Source organism: Danio aesculapii, chromosome 14 (assembly GCF_903798145.1).
Source record: "Danio aesculapii chromosome 14, fDanAes4.1, whole genome shotgun sequence".
Lineage (NCBI taxonomy): Eukaryota > Metazoa > Chordata > Actinopteri > Cypriniformes > Danionidae > Danio > Danio aesculapii.
In genome coordinates, this window is record NC_079448.1 from 32508973 (window position 1) to 32528024 (window position 19052).

The 19052-nt window shown below is 32.1% G+C and overlaps 1 protein-coding gene across 1 annotated transcript in view; it reads right to left on the bottom strand.

Moving 5' to 3' along the window:
• micu3b (mitochondrial calcium uptake family, member 3b) overlaps nt 1–19052 on the bottom strand; it is a 43575-nt gene that overhangs the window by 4192 nt on the left and 20331 nt on the right. The window contains exons 7-13 of the mRNA XM_056472526.1: nt 18947–19021; nt 12138–12233; nt 10490–10581; nt 8367–8538; nt 5308–5416; nt 2169–2326; nt 1046–1114 (exon numbers count right to left, since the gene is read on the bottom strand). Coding sequence (XP_056328501.1) covers nt 1046–1114; nt 2169–2326; nt 5308–5416; nt 8367–8538; nt 10490–10581; nt 12138–12233; nt 18947–19021 — 771 coding nt within the window. The remainder of the gene's footprint in view (nt 1–1045; nt 1115–2168; nt 2327–5307; nt 5417–8366; nt 8539–10489; nt 10582–12137; nt 12234–18946; nt 19022–19052) is intronic.

The window sequence follows — 19052 nt, forward strand, 5'->3', positions numbered from 1 at the left end:
GACTGTTCCTTCTTCTTCTGTGTTTTCTGGGTGATGTCTTTTGACATATACTAAATCATATAATCGCATACTAAATCACCTACACTGTAAAAAAATTCTTCCTCACTTAATTTTTTTAGTTGACTCAAATTAACTTTTCTAGTTATCCCAACTTAGATTAATCAAACTGACTAAAAATAATAAGTTAAACTTTTTATAACTTAAAAAAATGTTGTTGAAACCTGATTCAAATAAGTTAAATCAACATAAAAAGATGTGTTGTCTTGACTTTTTGTCATTACATTTTTTACAGTGTACTAAATCAACATTAAATTGCATATTTAAAAAAATGATTTATCTATATCATAAATTAATTTAACAACTGTCCTTACTACTTCTGTAATAAAATTAAAATATAAAAATGTAATCCACCCGTTTATGTCATTCAAAAGGCATATTTCATTCTTATACTTGTGTGATTTCAATGTGATTTTTGGCAGCTTACACTAAATCCAATGCAAGTCAGGTGATATAAAAGTGGTACCTAATGTTTTAACATAAAAGATAAAGTATTAAAAATAGCAACAAACACAAAATAACTAAAACATGACAATTTTTAAATATAAAAATACATTTACAAAAAACAATGAATACTAAAATAACATTGAATTGCATATAAAACTATGATTTATTATTAATACAAATGCAATACACCTGTTTATGTCATTCAGACTGTATGTTTTTATTCACATATACATATACTGTTCCCTCTTGCTCTGTGTTTTCTGGGGTAATGTCTTCTGAGGGTTAGCCAGTGTATTGTTTTACTGGGTTAAGAAGTTTTTTATACACTGTGTTAGACTAGTATCTTGTATCTCTGGAAGCAGACATTAATTTTACAGAGTAATCTGATGCTGGAGAAAGAGTTTCGTCTGAATGCTGAGCAGCGCGAGAGGTGAAGTTAGGTATCATTCGCTCTCAATTCTCCAGAACAATATTATAAAGCTAAACGCCAAAACTTTGCATAATAGAAAACTAATAGACTTTTATTCAGCTGTGAACTTACCTATTTAGCACTGAGCTCCTTCTTCATACAGCCTTTAAAGGATGTGAATCTCTCTTCACCCTTATATCCCTGAGTTCACAATGATAATATGAAATTAGAATGCTTTTATGTGTTCAATAGATAATATCTTTAAAAAGAAAAAAAATGAATGAACAGTGCTAGTCAATGAGGCTACTAGCATATTGAATAAACAGTAAAAGGCCACTAGATGTCAGCAAAAGTGCACACACATGAATGAATTCACTTGGAATACAAGGTGATCAATTCTATAGTTTTGCATATATTATATAAGTTTGTATACAAAAAAAATGGTTTGTAAGTTTTTATGATTATAAAGGACGTTCTCACAAAGGTTTCTTTTATTTGATGAAGAATACAGTACACTGTAGAAAATGCTGCATTACACAATAGATTTGTGTTGGGACAACATGAAGGAATTAAGATAACTAATTAGTTTTTACAAATGTAAGTGGATTGAACATAAAGTATTTAAGTTACACCCCCCCCCCCCCCCCAAAAAAAAAAAAAAAAACAAAGAATTGAGTTGTTTCAGCTCATTTTACATAAGTAGTTTTTTTCATTTTACATAAACAGCGAACGTCTTTTTTTAGTGTAAAACAATATTATTGTGAAATGTTCAACATCATTACTCCAGCCTTCGGTAATAATATCCTTCATAAATCATTTGCTCCACAAGAAACATTTTTTATTAATAGCAATGTTTTGTGGAAGCCATGATTGCATAGATTTAATTGTGAATAGATCAAAACATCTCAAACACTTCTTTCAAATAAAAATAGAATTAAAATGTTATAATTTTATATGTGATGAAACATTTTAAATGAATCATTAGTAAATAAAAATATGAATGAATTTATGTATTCTAAAACCTTAGAACTCTCAATTTTTTGAATAATTTTTCAATGTTGCATCCAAATCTATTGGGAAACACTCTTCTAACTACAAACACAAATGCTGTGTCTTTTAAAAACCTCAAACCAGATTTATAGACCACCTTGAAACTCAAAAATAAATTTAAGGTCTCTAAAAACTTTGGCTTATATTAAAAATTGTTATAAAATGCATATAAATAATTTTAGAGAAAAGCATCAGCCTTATTTACCCAAGAGCCACGATGCAGCCGGTCCTTCATTATCCCAATAAACTCCTTGTAGCTCAGCTGGTCATCATGGTCCACATCAAAGATCTTGAAAATAGTGTTCACAAGGTGTCGGGAGAGTTTCAGGCCTGTGGCCACATAAACGGCACGACCAAACTCATCTGAGAAAGACAAACATCAGCCTTATCGGTTTCATGAATTGGATTGAATTACATGCAAACCAGGCTTGATGAAAAAAATGCATTGCATACATTTCTGCAACATCTGAAATACATTGCTCCATGTACATTTCGCTGAACTTATCATTTGTTTCATTCACACTCAGCACCAGAGGGCGCACTCACACAGAAAATTCACAAGTGAGAGTATTAAATAAAGTACTTTCCAGAATATCAGTTATAAGAAATGTTGTACAGAAATGTTTTAACTTGGAGAAAATCTATACATGACTGCATTAAAATAGTTTATATGTAAAAATAGCCTTTATTACAGTATAGAACTACTATAACATGATACTATAAAATATATAAAATAAACTGATGGATTCGGATTTCTGCTTTCCAATCCGTCTCAGCATGGATCAACATTTATCCTTTTCTCATCATTCTGTTTCTCATCATTTTTATTAAATATGATTATTTGAGTATTTAACTTTGAAATGATTTAAACTAATGAATAAGCTAACACACTGCTTTATGTAAGAATGTTCAGTGTCCTTGCTCCTCTCTTTGTCTATCTATTTTAACTTTATTTTAAGGAGCCGCCAAACCAGGTCAAAGGTCACGGAGACCTCGAGTGGAACTGAAGAGCTGATGACTGGAAAAAATTGTTTCCATTGGTTTTTTTATGAGTTAATACTCTCTAAAATGTCTAAAGTGATTTTGCTATTTTTACGCTTAATTCTTTTAAAGTGATTCTACTTTTTATTCAAGATTGACTTTGTGTATTAAGGATATAACAGCCTGAATTTAAATTATATCGGTTTTTAACCAGTTTGATAAAGACGGCTGAGAGTACACTCAAGCTTGGGTAAGAAACAGATTGAACTTTAAGTGTGTGTGTTCTATTTGATTGTGGATCCGTTTCACAGGTCTGGAATCAGCTCTAAACAGTCTAGTGGATGTCTGATGTTTATACATTTACATTTGGTCATTTAGCAGACGCTTTTATCCAAAGCGACTTACAAATGAGGACAAGGAAGCAATTTACACAACTATAAGAGCAGCAGTGAACAAGTGCTATAGACAAGTTTCAGGTGTGTAAAGTCTAAGAAGCAAAGCATAAGTAAAGTTTTTTTTTTTTTTGAGAGAGAGAGAGAGTACAGTTAGTGGTATAGCCAGAGAGGCAGTTAAGATTAGGAAGGAAAGTGGAGACTAAATAGTTGAGTTTTTAGTCGTTTCTTGAAGACAGCAAGTGACTCTGCTGTTCTGATGTAGTTAGGGAGTTCATTCCACCAACTGAGCAGATTGAATGTGAGAGTTCGGGAAAGTGATTTCTTCCCTCTTAAGGATGGAACCACGAGGCGACGTTCATTCACAGAACGCAAGTTTCTAGAGGGCACATCAATCTGCAGAAGTGAGAGCAGATACGAAGGAGCAAAGCCAGTGGTCGCTTTGTAAGCAAACATCAGAGCTTTGAATTTGATGCGAACAGCAACTGGCAGCCAGTGCAAACGGGTGAGTAGCGGAGTGACATGTGCTCTTTTGTGTTCATCAAAGACCACTCGTGCTGCTGCGTTCTGAAGCAGCTGAAGAGAATTGATAGAATTAGCTGGAAGCCCGGCTAGTAGAGAGTTGCAATAATCCAGTTTGGAGAGAACAAGAGCTTGAACAATGAGTTGAGCTGTATGTTCAGATAGGAAGGGTCGGACCTTTCTGATGTTATAGAGTGCGAGTCTGCGAATCTGTTTATATGCTTGAGATATTGTTCAGAATTGTACGCTCGCACCCATGTGGAAATTTTCCTAGTCTATCTGTGTTTTAACCAATCAGGTTAGAACACCTATATGTGTGACACAGTTAATGACATTATGTGAGAGTATAATTGTTATTGATTGATGATTGTAAGCAGAGGAGCCTAGGAACTCATTGCGAGTGTTGAAGCTGGCTTCTGCTGATGAAACTGCAAACTATGTTCAGTAAACTTTATTTATTTATTTGAATCTCTGACTCTGGCTCTTCTTCATCTGACAGACTGGTCATTCTTTGGGTTAAAACTGTAAATTATCCCTACAGAACAAATAATTTTCACCTTGTTCCACGATATGAAGTCACTTTATTTTACAGAATGAAGTTACTTCAAACAATAAGCTGACCTATACAATTTTGTAGTAAATACTTACTGAGCTAAGACACTTTTAAGGCATTTTACTTTATTAATTATGGTTCATTTTGCATGCAATGATGTGACTCATTAACGAAAAAAATAATATAATAATCTAAATAAAGTAAATAATAGTCTGAGGATTTTTTTTTCCAAAAATAAAAAAAGAGGGTCAACTTTAGAATTTTATTAAAAGGACAGTTTACCCAAAAATGTACATTCTGTTGTCATTTTATCACCATTTTCTTGTTCCCTACAAGTTTTAGTATTTTTTTCTTCTGTTGAACACAAACGGATAAACACTAAAAACCATTAACCATTGACTTACATAGTATTTTTTTCTACTATAGAAATCAATGGTTACAAGTTTCCAACATTCTTCAAACATTCTTTTTTGTGTTCAAACTTGTATGCAACAAGAGAAGGGTGAGTAAATGATGACAGAATTTAGATTTTCAGGTGAACTATCCTTATTTTGTTTAAAGATTTATTTTTGGCCTTTTTGCCTTTATTAGATAGGACTGTATTTAGACAGGAAGCATAGTTGGAGAGAGAGGGGGGAGGATGTCATCAAGCCGGGATTCAAATTCAGGACACCCTGACGTGCTACTGCACCATATGTTGATGCGCCAACCACTAGGCTATTTCACCGACAAACTATCCTTTTAAGGTTAGGTGTACAGTAGAAGTGTTATGCACCTAGTCATGATGGTTAAGGTTAGGATAAGAGGCAAGAGATTGTGCCACTGTGTCAATGACTGTCCTAGCGTGTTTGTGTTTGTTCGTGTGTGTGTGTTTGTGTGCGTGTGTGTGTGTTTACCTTGTCCAATTGGGCGATTTGCATAGTTGTACATTTGCATGGCAATGGCAAAATCCTCCAAGTTGTTGAGGAACTGAAAAAAGGACCTAAACTCTTCAAAAGTGATTCCCTAGAAGAAGAAAAAATCAGTGTTAGAGATCAATGTCTTTCTAGCGTCACAGAAAAATAATTAGGGCAAAGCCTGGAGATAATCTCAGAATAATTTCCTTGGTAATGCATTCACATAAACAGCATCACACTTCACTTTTTTAAGCAAGAGGACACCTTAAGTGTCTGTGGGACCTTATAGAGTGATAACAGATTTGAAGTTAGAAAACAGCAAAGTCAAACAGTCTCTCCTGCTCCGACAGCCGATCCACACAATCTGAGCTGTCGACACCTTTAGGTTGTTTTGTTTAAGGAGAGGTTGGCTAGCTTGTCAACTCTTCTAAAGAAGATTAACCTGATACTCGCATACATAAAAACAAAAGGGGATGTGTCCAAAATATCTCAGCGCTAGCAGGTTACCCAAACAGCGGCCCTTTTGATTTGCACTCATCCATTTCCAGCCACTAGACCCACGTCTTTTTCTGAAGCCTCTCTTGCAACCAAAAACAGCAGTTTTACAAATGATCTATTGAGTAATATGTGACGCTTGGTGGTTTTACAAGTTAAGCTGTATTGCTTTATCTTTTAACGTAAGAATAAGAAGCACTTCTATATCAATGGGCATCCACCAACAGCCTTCTCAAGCAGAAGAAAACACTCTAACCTCATAATGTGAGGGTCAGTGTGCAGAAAAAAGAATCTTCCCATAGAAGAAAAAAAAAAGACACCAACATGGCTCAGATTATAAATATCCTCCAGTCTTTTTTTTTGTGGTATGCAGTGATTTTAATTTAGACTCATTAGCTATGTTTCCATCCACCTATTTTTATGCACAATTTGGACATGCGAGAAAAAAAAATTCAGTGGATGGAAACGGCTAAATGCACATAACTGAGTAGGATAAACTTTTTGTTTGATAAGAAAAGATGTGCATAAACTACGATGGAATCACAAATTCCAGTATGCGCATTGCAAAAAGTCAAGTGATTTTGTTATAAGAGATCATGTGATGATAAAAGTGTGTGTGAATGAACAAAGCAGCAGGCTGAGCACATTGTAAAGCATCTGAAATGTAGTTTTGGTCATTTTAAAACGCCTTAACCATTTCAGTATTCGTGTTATTATATTATTAATTACCTCCAAAACTGTCAAAAGCGTCTGCGCTCCGAGTATCATGGCATCAAACACCACCAGGTGTTCATTGCGTGTCGGCATCGTCTTCTGAGAAGTCATTTATTAAATAAAGAAAAGATTCACGCTCCTACCGCAGCAAATTCCCTTTTTTACTGTTGATATTTGGCGCCAGTTAATCAGGAAGTGACGATTTTGTTCTCTTTGACTTGTTGGATAGAAACGCTGCTTTATTTGCACATCATTTATGCAATATTCCAGTTTTGCACATAAATTTAGTTCACATTTTTGGATGGAAACATAGCTATTGTCAGGATAAGAGAAAGCAGAAAATTACTGTCAAATTGATTAGATTATTATATTAGGTTTATATTAGTCTACCTACATTTTTTTATTCTGCATTTCCAAGCTAACAGGAAATCTTCTTTCAACATTTGGGCAAGGTTTTTTTAAGATATAACACTAATAAAACATTTGTTCAACATTATCTGGTCTTTATTATAATTCTCAATACAATGTTCATAGAACATTTTTATGAAACCTTCAGTCACACTTAACAATAAGGATTCATTAATGTATTAGCTAAAATGAGTAAATAATGAATGAACAAAACTTGTACGGCAATTATTAATCATAGTTCAGCATTTCCTAATGCATTATTAACATCCAAATTCTTGCATATTAACATTAGTTGATGCACTGTGAGCTAACATGAACTAACAATGAACAACTTTAATTCCATTAACTAATGTGACCAAATGTGAATAAATACTATAATAATTGTTTTGATCGTTGTTTGTTCGTGTTAGTAAATGCATTAACAAACATTTAACTAATACAACCTTATTAAAGTGTTACCAAACATTATGAATGCACAAAATGTTGAAAGGTATATAATTTTAACCATTTGAAATGTGTGATTTTATATACAGTATGATATGCATCTATAAGTTTAAAATGGTCTCTTAATTTTGTGTATATATAATCTGATATTTTATTAGAAAAGAATGCATTGTACAGCACTATAGTCTGTAACTGTTTGCTATTATGTTGTATGTATATAAGTTGTTTATGTTTCCTAAGATTATTTTGGTTGTAAAGATAATAAGTTACATTTATTTTTTGTGAATTTTTTTTTTTTGTTATTTGGTTTGGGACTATTATTTTGAAATCTTGATGGTTGTATGTAATGGTTGACTGCCCATTAGGTTCTGACTTCCTATAAGCAAACAAGCGGCTAACAAGAACTGTTTGCATTTGCTTGTCAATGGATGTATTAACTGCAAAGGACTTGAACTGGAGATTTTAGGAGTATATACAAGGAATTTCTTTCATATAGCATGCAGGAATTTTGTGCTTGAAGTTTCTAAGGTTTGTTTGTTTGTTTGTTTGTTTGTTTACATTTGTTTTGGTTTCTATTAAGTTCGTTTGTTTTGTATTTATTGTTTAGTTTTCACGGTGGATTTGGGGAAAAAGCCATCAAATAAATCAGTATTATGGAAACCACTTGTGCCAGTGTATGCTTGAGGGAAATTACATAGTCAATGCTATGCAGTTTTAATAGTGCTTTATAAATGTATTGAACTGAACTGAAATTTGTGCATGCAATAGTCAAATTATTGTATAGTCAATGAATCAAATAATTTTGGAAAACCTCAGTGCCACAATGCCTGGTGAGTAAAAAAGTAAACCAACAACCATTGGTGGTTGTACAAAAAGCAACGTGTTTGAATGTGTCACCATATGCAAATGGGATTTCTGTGGTGTTTGTTTGTAAAAGATCCTGATTTTCCTTAGTGATGATGGAAGTGAATGCATGCGTTTGTGTCCATAAGTTTCACCTTCTCATCAGGTATGCTTTGATGCACGTTCTCCAGGTAGCCTGTGATGTTCTCTACAGTGGTGTAGCGCAGTAAGATCCGAGCAAAGTCCTCCTCGCTGATGGTGGTCATTCCCTTGGAATAACTGAGGAACTCAATCTCAAGCACTTCTGTCTGCAGGTTGTCCATGAATCTACCGACAAAGCATGAACAGACCGAGTGTTAAGAGGACACGCCATCACTCGCTCAGCAGGACACTAGACTAAATGACTGGAGCGTTCAAAAAACATCCTTAAAGATGCTAAAGGGGTGTGTGAAATCCTTAAGCAGTATTAACATTCAGAATTAATCTTACTTTGGGATCATGATACAAATAATTTAAACTTAAACTGATAGCTCACCCAAAAACAAATATTAGCTTCTTCTTTCTTTCTTTTCTACCTTTCTTTTTTTTTTGCTGAAAATGTGATCCTTGGTGATCCATAAAATTTACGGTTATGCATTTGAATAGTAAAAAAACATATATAACACCTGACAAAAGTCTTGTCGTCAATCCCAGTTGTAAGAGCAACAAATAATAACGACCTCTAGTTGATCATTTGGAAAAGATGACAAGCAGAATGTAGATTTTTCTGATGAATCATCTGTTGCATTCCAATCATCATAAATACTGCAGAAGACCTATTGGAACCTGCATGGACCCAAGATTCTCATAGAAATCAGTCAAGTTTGGTGAAGGAAAATTCATGGTTTGAAGTTACATTTAGTATCGGGTCATGCGAGAGATCTGCAGAGTGGATTACAACATCAGCATCTTGAGATATCAAGACAGAAAATTCTTCAACAGGACACCGCTCCTTCTTCAGCCTCCTCATCAAAGTTCCTGAAAGCAAAGAAGGCCAAGATGCTCAAGGATTGGCCAGCCCAGTCACCAAACATGAACATTATTGAACATGTCTTGGATAAGATGAAGGCGGAGGCATTGAAGATGAATCCAAAGAATCTTGATAATTCTGGGAGTCCCGCAAGAACGCTTTCCATTCCAGATGACTTTATTATTAAGTTATTTGAGTCATTGCAGAGATGTATGGATGCAGTCATCAAGCTCAAGGGAGTCATACACAATGTTAACTCTTTTTCCACTGCTACATGACTTTATATTCTATGCTGTACATTATTTCTGTTAAGTGACAAGATTTTCTTTTAAGCAAAGTCAGACCTTACTGTACTAATTAAACAATTAAAAGTCAAGGCATGATCATATTTTATTTTGGTAAAATAAGTGTAATCTAGAGGCCTTTGCTTTCATATAAGCCACTTCTGATACCAAATGATCAACAAGAGTCAACTTATTATTTGCTGTTCCTAAAACTTGGATAGGCAACAAGACGTTTGTCAGGAAGTGTACAGGCAAAAATAATAAATAAACATCTCTGGCTCTTGGTGATAGGTTTTATGAAGTAATAAGCCTGCCCAAAAAGCATTATTTACATTTATTTGCATTATGAATTTAGTAAACAGTCCTGAGAGCTTTCACAAAACTCTAAATTTCACGCTGTCGTGAAATCACTTACGAATGTTTGCTAAGGCTGTGGATTAAAGATGATAATGTTGTAAATTATTCTCAGTTTCATGCACAGACCAATCATTTCATAAGACCTCAATGGATCAACACAGGGCATACGTATTGATTTTGTTTTGCTTGTAAGTTTTTTAAATTCTCAAAGCACTGGTACTCATTGATCTGCTTTGTATGTATGATCAAGGCTCACAATTTTGACTAAACATCATTATTGTCCTACAAAAAATGGACAATTTTTGCAGGAGGGAGTGCAAGAAGCAAATTTTCTTTCATATCCCTTGAAGAAATAACCTCATGTTGTTCTAAAGCCTTTAGAAAACATGTTCATCGAAAGCTCAAATTAACATTATTTAATTCAAAACTGTTCATAAAAGTTCATAAAAAATCTGACATTTCAACATATTCATAAATCCATTTGAACTAAGCTTTCTTATATAAGTCTTCTGAAGAGACAAAATCACATTATTTAATTTAAAATTAAGCGATTGGAATGACACGCGATGAGTTTTCATTTTGGGAAGAAGCCTGGATTTAAAACCAGTCATGATATGCTGTCTCTCACCTGTAGAAGTCATCAAAGTTAAGTTCACTTTTGCCCTTTCTTCCAAAGAAATGCACCAGCAGAGTTGTGTCTGTGACATTTTCTGGAACGTGCTGTGAAAGCAAATTGAGAAAGCACATTATTCAGCTTTAAAAAAAAACGAACAAAGAAGCAAAATTTGACACAGTTTACACCAAAATAGCTTGATAAGGATATAAATGTGCAGCCATAAACATTTCACAACGTAAACAAACAACGCAGACACAAACAAATAAATGTGTGTGGTTTTTTTAAATAAATAGATCAAATGATTGAATGAAGATGATTTAGATCATATTAGAAAAAAGTCAAATATTCATCATACATATTCAAATCAGATATTAATAGCTGGCTTTTGACTTCAGCAACATTTAAATGTCGATTAGGGTATAATAAAAAGTCTAGATCTGTTGTTCTGGATCTTATTAGCATGTTCAATATATATTTGATGATATTTTTGCATCTTTTTTGAAGTTTGAAATCTCCTGCTTTAACACATAGCAATGAAAGAAAGTAAGTAAACGGTTTGGAACAACATGAAGGTGAGCAAGACTTAAAAAGTAACATATATGTATGGATATAATGTTAATACATTTAAAAGAGCAAAGACATGATTGAGCAGGCAGCGTTATTTCATGCCCATGCAGAAATCTGCATACAGAAGTACCTTGATGTTTCTTTTCATGTACATATCTTTACAAACATAAAAAAAGAATACTATATGTAATGGCATTAATTTTCAGTGATTTTCACAAAGATGTCTTAAAAATATAAGCTGAAATCATTTTTGAAACAGACAAGCATCTAAATAGGTTAATAGGTCTTAAATCCGTTTTATTTTTTTCATAGTCATCCATCCATTCTCCAAACTGTGTGTAATATGTATGGTTGCAACAACAACAAAAAAAACAGCAATAATAATAATAATAATGATAAAAATAATAATAATAATAATAATGATAAAAATAATAATAATGATAATAATAATAATAATGATAAAAATAATAATAATAATAATAATAATAATAATGATAAAAATAATAATAATAATAATAATAATAATGATAATAATAATAATAATAATAATAATAATAATAATAATAATGATAATAATAATAATAACAACAACAACAACAACAATAATAATAATAATAATAATAATGATATAATAATAATAACAATAATAATAATAATAATAATAATGATGATGATGATAATAATAACAATAATAATAATAATAATAATAATAATAACAATAATAATGATGATAATAATAACAACAATAATAATAATAATAATAATAATAATAATAATAATAACAACAATAATAATAATGATGATAATAATAATAATAATACCAATAATAATAATAATAATAATAATAATAATAATTACTAAGGCAAAGCAAAACATAATCTTATGCTGTATGACTTCCATAAATATTTAATTTTGTTAAGATTTCTATAAGTGTAATAAAACAGTGTGGTGATGTTAAAGAATGAAAATGGCAAAACCACAAAAAGAACAAAACCCAAATAATGGGCAGAGTCTCACACTGGATGGGAGACAGGGAATGGTCAAAGGAAGCATGGGATTTGATTGGGAAACGTGAGCTCAAGGATACTTGTACCTCCATCAGATCTGAAAAGAGAACTATTCTTGCACCAAGCTTTAGAACATCCCAGAAACTTCTGGGCTCACACTGAGGCTGCTCTTTTTTAAGTACCTGCATATCAGAGGTGGGGAGAATGAAAGGCTTAACAAAATCATCAAGATATGATTCAGACAACACAGTGAAAGACTAATCCACATGCAAAAGCCACCTCAAGGGTTGCAACAAAATGTCATAGATAAGAATCAATTTCCTCTCCTGGTCAATGAAGCTGATTCTTAAAGTTTTTAGACTTTCTTTTGAAAGAAAAAGGTAAATTAAAGATTTAAAAAGGTATGTCTTTCATACCAAGAAATACAACACCGTTACTATCTAATGAAGCATGTTTCTGCCACAGAAAAAAAGAATCACTAATCACTATGAAGGCAAAGTGATTAGCCCTCCTGTGAAATATGTATTCTTTTGCAAATATTTCTCAAGTGATATTTAAAGGAGCAAGACAATTTTCACTGTATTTCTGTATTCAGTATTTTAAATATATATATATATATATATATATATATATATATATATATATATATATATATATATATATATATATATATATATATATATATATATATATATAAAGGTCTTACCTAGTTAAATAATCTAATCAACCTTAAGCCTTTAAATTGCACTTTGAGCTGAATACTAACATTTTGAAAAATATCAAGTAAAATATTATTTACTGTCATCATGGCAAAGATAAAATAAATCATTTATTAGAAATGACTTATTAAAACTATTATGTTTAGAAATGTGTTGAAAAAATCTCTCTGTTAAACAGATAGTGTAAAATAATAAAAGAATTCAAATTTAATAATTGAATAATTCTGACTTCAACTGTACATAGTATAATTATATAGCGTTGAAGTCAGAATTATTAGCCCCCTTGTTTATATTAATTTTCTATTTATATATTTAGTTCTATCTAGGAGCAAATCATCAATTGGGGTTACAAGCATGATTTTAATTTATGGTGAGGAGCTAACACTTACTGGAAACAAAAATCTCAAACTTAACTCTATAAATGAACCTGTAACACACAAACAGGCAAAATATCAATAAGCTCAGTCAAAAGGAGTTTGAAAATATCAGCAAAAATTCAATCATGGGCATCCCTACTACATTTAACATGGTTCAATGTAGTCCCTTTAATTTCTGAAAGGTTTAAGTTTATTTACTATAACCATTTTTGTTGAAATTTTGGAATAACTTCTTACAGTTGAAGTCAGAATTATTAGCCCCCTGTTTATTTTTTCCCCAATTTCTGTTTAATGAAGATTTTTTTTAACAAATTTCTAAACATAATAGTTTTAATAACTCATCTCTAATAACTGATTTATTTTATCTTTGCCATGATGACAGTAAATAATATTTTACTAGATATTTTTCAAGACACTTTTATACAGCTTAAAGTGACATTTAAAGGCTTAACTAGGTTAATTAGGTTAACTAGGCAGGTTAGGGTAATTAGGCAAGTTATTGTATAACGATGGTTTGTTCTGTAGACTATCCGAAAAAATAGCTTAAAGGGGCTAATAATTTTGACCTTAAAATGGTTTTTAAAAAATGTAAAACTGCTTTTATTATAGCTGAAATAAAACAAATAAGACTTTCTCCAGAAGAAAAAATATTATCAGACATACTGTGAAAATTTCCTTGCTCTGTTAAACATCATTTGGGAAATATTTAAAAAAGTTAAAAAAAAATCAAAGGGGGCTAATAATTCTGACTTCAACTGTATTTATTTATATTTTTATCTCCTAATTCTCACTTATTTATTTACAAAAAACAATAAATTTATACTGTGATAAATCTGAATTACCATCGCATCATAAATATACATTATCTTCATAAAATGGACAGACATAAGCCATGAACTGATCATGTGCTGATTCTCAACATTTCGTCAGTCAAAACATCTCTGTATGCATTATATTAAATTGCAAGTGATTTTCTGCAAGCAAAAATTTTTAACTAGTCAAATTCTGTTTTTACACCAGTAAATAGACGTGAACATTTTGAGTTCCATTCGTGTGTCAAATTCACTTCATTCGGTACATCAACAACAATGTCATAATCACGCCCCTAAAAGAGCTAGCTCCTGATGGGTTCTAATCCGCTAAAATTCAGATTTTCCAACTCGAGCGATTTTAGTGATTTGCATGTTAAACATGTCCAACATAAAAAATTAGACATTTGGACGAAAGAGGCACTGCAAACTGTGCGATTTGCACGAATATCGCCACAGGATGTCTATTCGCGTCTTTGCATTGACTAAACACATAAATCACTCGCGCTTGACGCTTCATCTGTGTTTGGAGTGAATGTACCATTACAGTCTCACTTATGAATTTTTTGTCGAGGATGCCCTCCTTAACTTTCATGTAGACGTATACAAGAAGCATGTGTATCTAAAACATGCAAAAAAAAATGTTTTTCGGATTTGCAAAAATGTAGACAGCACCCTCTAGTGGATTTGTCATGTAAAATGTGCGACAAAACGTACACACAGCAACGCATTTAAAATTTCGCTAAAATGTACGCTGTGGCGTGTATTTTCAATGAGCCTGAGATGAAAATAACAGTGCACTATAATCAGTATTGTATTATTATTTTAAAATCAGCACTAGTTTCTTGTGCTTGACAAAGAAAAGCACTGCCTGTCGAGAGCTGAAAGAGCTCCTGATCACTCTTGTTTGGTACTGAGACAGTCTCATTCCTCAGGTGTAACTCTACATGACACAAAGCTCCTCAAGTCAAGAAGTAACCCAAACCCAAATACCACTCTTCAAGCAACTGTAAAAATAAAACATGGGGGTCCAGGGAGAGCTGCCATTCTTCAGGTGAGGGCCTTTTAACGTGATTCTGTGAGACCATTCCTTGGCTTCTGACAGTAGACAAGCAACATAAATCATCTGCTCTAGCCTCTGGATGATTTTTCTGCTCTCCTAGACAATAGAGCTGCATGTCAGACCGAGTCCCATTAGAGCTGCATTGTCTCTCTTCTCTGGAGGTGAGCCAAGCATGAGGGTCACTCTTTTACGCCCTATCCAAACATTTCAGCATGTAAAAGAATATCGTGTCCTGACTGTCTTAAAAAGAGTCAACGAGTGCGGATGCAACCCTTCTAGTTTATTGAGCACTAATTAAAGTGAAGATCTATAAACATTAGTATTTACAACACGCATGCTGACCAGGACTGTACAAGTGCAAGCAAGCACCAACCACATTTATAGACACAATTCACCCAAAAATTCTAATTTACTCATCATTTTCTCACCCTTGAGGAGTGGCAAAGATTTATGGGTTTCTTTTATTTTGTGTAAAACAATTGTTTGTTATCTTGATGTACTTATAAATAATGCATTTTGCTCCATAATACATTTGCTCCATCTTTTAAAATGTGGATATCACAAATCACTACATGGTTGCCATTGGACAAGCTATGATAAACATCAAAAATCTGAAAATATATGGGGTGTGTTTCCGAAAACCATCATTAGCCAACTAATGTCGCAAGTTTCAAACGTAGTTCATTGATTTGTTTATTTCCAACGAACCTTCGCAAACTGCATCGCAAACTTGATTGCTTGCAACTACACCTCTAGAGCTGTAGTTAGAAGCATAGTTCCTGATTGTGTATTATTTCCAGTTATCCCCCCTTTTCCCTATTACTTTCGAACGTTCCAACATTTAAACTTGGATTTATTTATAATAATAATAATAATAATAATAATAATAATAATAATAATAATAATAATAATAATAATAATGATAATAATAATAATAATAATAATAATGATGATGATAATAATAATAATAATAATAATAATAATAATAATAATAATAATAATAATAATAATAATGATAATAATAATAATAATAATAATAATGATAATGATGATGATGATAATAATCATAATAATAATGATAATAATAATAATGATGATGATGAAGATGATGATGATGATGATGATGATGATAATAATAATAATAATAAAATAATAATAATATTAATAATTGAATGATTAAAAAAATAATCATTGAAGTCATCTCTCTTACGTGTAATTTGCTTTCAAAGTATTTTTTATTGTTCAGTTGAAGCGAGTTTCATATTGACAATTGCGTACTCTTCATAGTGCACTATAGCGGAATTTTCATTACGTCTCTAAAGCTTCGTCTCCAAAACAAAGATAAATAGCATACGTAAATGCTTTTAATTTATAGTAGTTATTTATTAAGAAATGTATCTGTATTGTTTATGACATGAGCCTTTAGATTAGAACATGTCTGCAGTGGTTTGAATGTGTCAAAAGTGTAAAAAAAAAAAACATTTTAAATTAATTAATTAATTAATTAAAAAATAAATAAATGAACAATATCCTACTTAATAATAATAATAATAAAAAATAATAATAAATTAAATATATGTGTCGTTTACATATATTTTAATTAATATGGAAAACGAGTGCATGTTTTTGCCAAAACTAATATTAGATTTTTTTTTTTAAATGCATGTGTGTGTAAAACAATATCATTTGCACAAAAAAATGATGGGGTTTTTCTCTAAAGAAGTTGTTACTGCACCCCATTTTAAGCATCATTATAGACGTTTTACATTAGAACTAACGTGGTTCAAACAATGGATCTGCAACAAAGCAACTACTGTTTTGGGAAACACTCATCACTACATCCTTCTTTTCCCAAACGATGAATCGTACTATGGTAGTTCAGTCACGAGCAGGGGCGGATTTAGTGATTTTGGGGCCCTAAGCAATTCCAGCCATGGGGCCCAAGTCCTGAAATGCACCCTTTCTACTTTTATTTATTTTCATTTATATTGCTGTTTTTTTTATATCTCAACATTTTAAATGATTCGTTTTTTTGACAAATATTTACAACTAATAATAAAATATATACCTCGCTTATTCGTTAAATGCGCCCCTGGTCATGAGTTATGTCATTGTTTGGAAAACACACCCCTGGTTGACTCCGTTTTGGGAATACATAAAAGAGATTTCATAAAAGAGCAGGACTGCTTGGGATTTCCTTTCGATCCTACATCTTTCTTACTGGAAAACTGCTTCAAAACAATGCTTATTATTTTGATTTGCCATTTGTTATTAATTTTTACATCCTGTCCTTTAATTTCTATACACTCTGTAACATTAGTATGTGATGTGATACTGTTAATGTTATCATGGGCAAACAATAACACATATAAAAAGATATTTTGACGGAAGTACAAAACCGGTATCATTGACATCCATGGTAGAAAAATTAATTACTATGAAAATCAATGGTTACTGATTTGAAGTCTTCAACTTTTTGTATTCATCAGAAGAAAAAACTCAGATTTGAAACAAGTGGAAGGATAGCAAATGATGGTAGAATTGAAATTTTTGGTTGAACGATGCCTTTAACCAACATGCAAAAAACCATCAAAATCATGCTCATAAGCATTCATTAGTGCACAGATACATACATTGCTGCTCACAGATCCTTGATATCCATACAGTTCCACATTCTCACAAACCAAAGATTATGATAGCGTGCAGAACAGGAAAAAAAAGTCCAAATCAAATCAGCATTCAGCATCTGTCAAAAAATATCACTACGGATTGTGAAAGACAATGAAGCGCCTTCCAAAACACAATCTGTAAAAACCAGCATTTCCCTAGCATGAGTGATAAGAGACTCATTGTAGTTTTGCGGGGGAAATCTTTTCACCGTGTACATTTGTTCAGACGCTTACGACAACAAATACAAAAATACATCATGTATGAATAATGCACAACATCATCTGTCATTTCGAAATGTGACTGAAAACATGCAACAAACAGACCAAATAAAATCCATAACCATTCTGTTTTGATGACCCACTCATATAAAACATGAAAATTCTTCCATGAAGCAAAAAAGGAGACATTTACAGCAGAAAATAAATATGTATTTATATAGCAATATGTCACATCTAATATAATTACATTTAATTTATGCATGTGTGTTTTTTTTTAATATAACATACTTCTAAAGCAATGGCCATCTTTACCATGCAATAAAAGTGAAGGGCGATTATGGCTGTCAAGAAATTTCAATCTCATCATCATATAATGCAATAAAATTATTTCACAAACCTCAAAATTTACTGCATGATATTTGTGAACTACTTTTACCATTCATTTCACTGTATGGAATTGAGCAGCATGAACATTTGTTAGAAGTTCTCCTTTAGTGTTCCACAGATGAAAGACAGAACTACACATATAGATTTGCATGAAAGTGAGTAGATTATTATTTTCAGGTTAGACCTGTGGTGAAAAATCATTCGATAAATCGATACTGCAATTTTCAAAATGCATTATTATTCTCTTGAATCAATTTTGAGCTTAGTTTTTAAAAGCAGATGGCGATGTATGCTTTACAAACAGCCGTACTCTGCTTGCATCCAATTCCTTACAAATACCACTTGAACCTAAAATAATCATTAATGAAGTTAGGAAAGGTTTAAGCAAATCACAAGAGTGTAATGAGATAAAAGCCAACTTACACAAATTTAAAGTAAGGTTTAAAAATTAGCCTAGAGCTATCTGCTGTTAAAAAATTAACTCAGAATTTATTGAAGAGGGAGACTGGTGACACACTTTGAAAATCTTGATTGATTTTTCATCGCAGCTTTATTTCAGGTGAACTATTTCCTTTTAAATGTAATGATATGGAAAGAACACGTGCATGCGACTCAATAAAATAAAAGAAAATGAAGAACCAGTTTTTCTTACCAGTTGAGATGAACTCTCAGCATCTCCTTCTTGCTCCTTTCTCTTTTCATTTTTCTTACGAAATATCTCCTCCAGCTAAAAGAAAACAAGCAGAACTTCATCATCA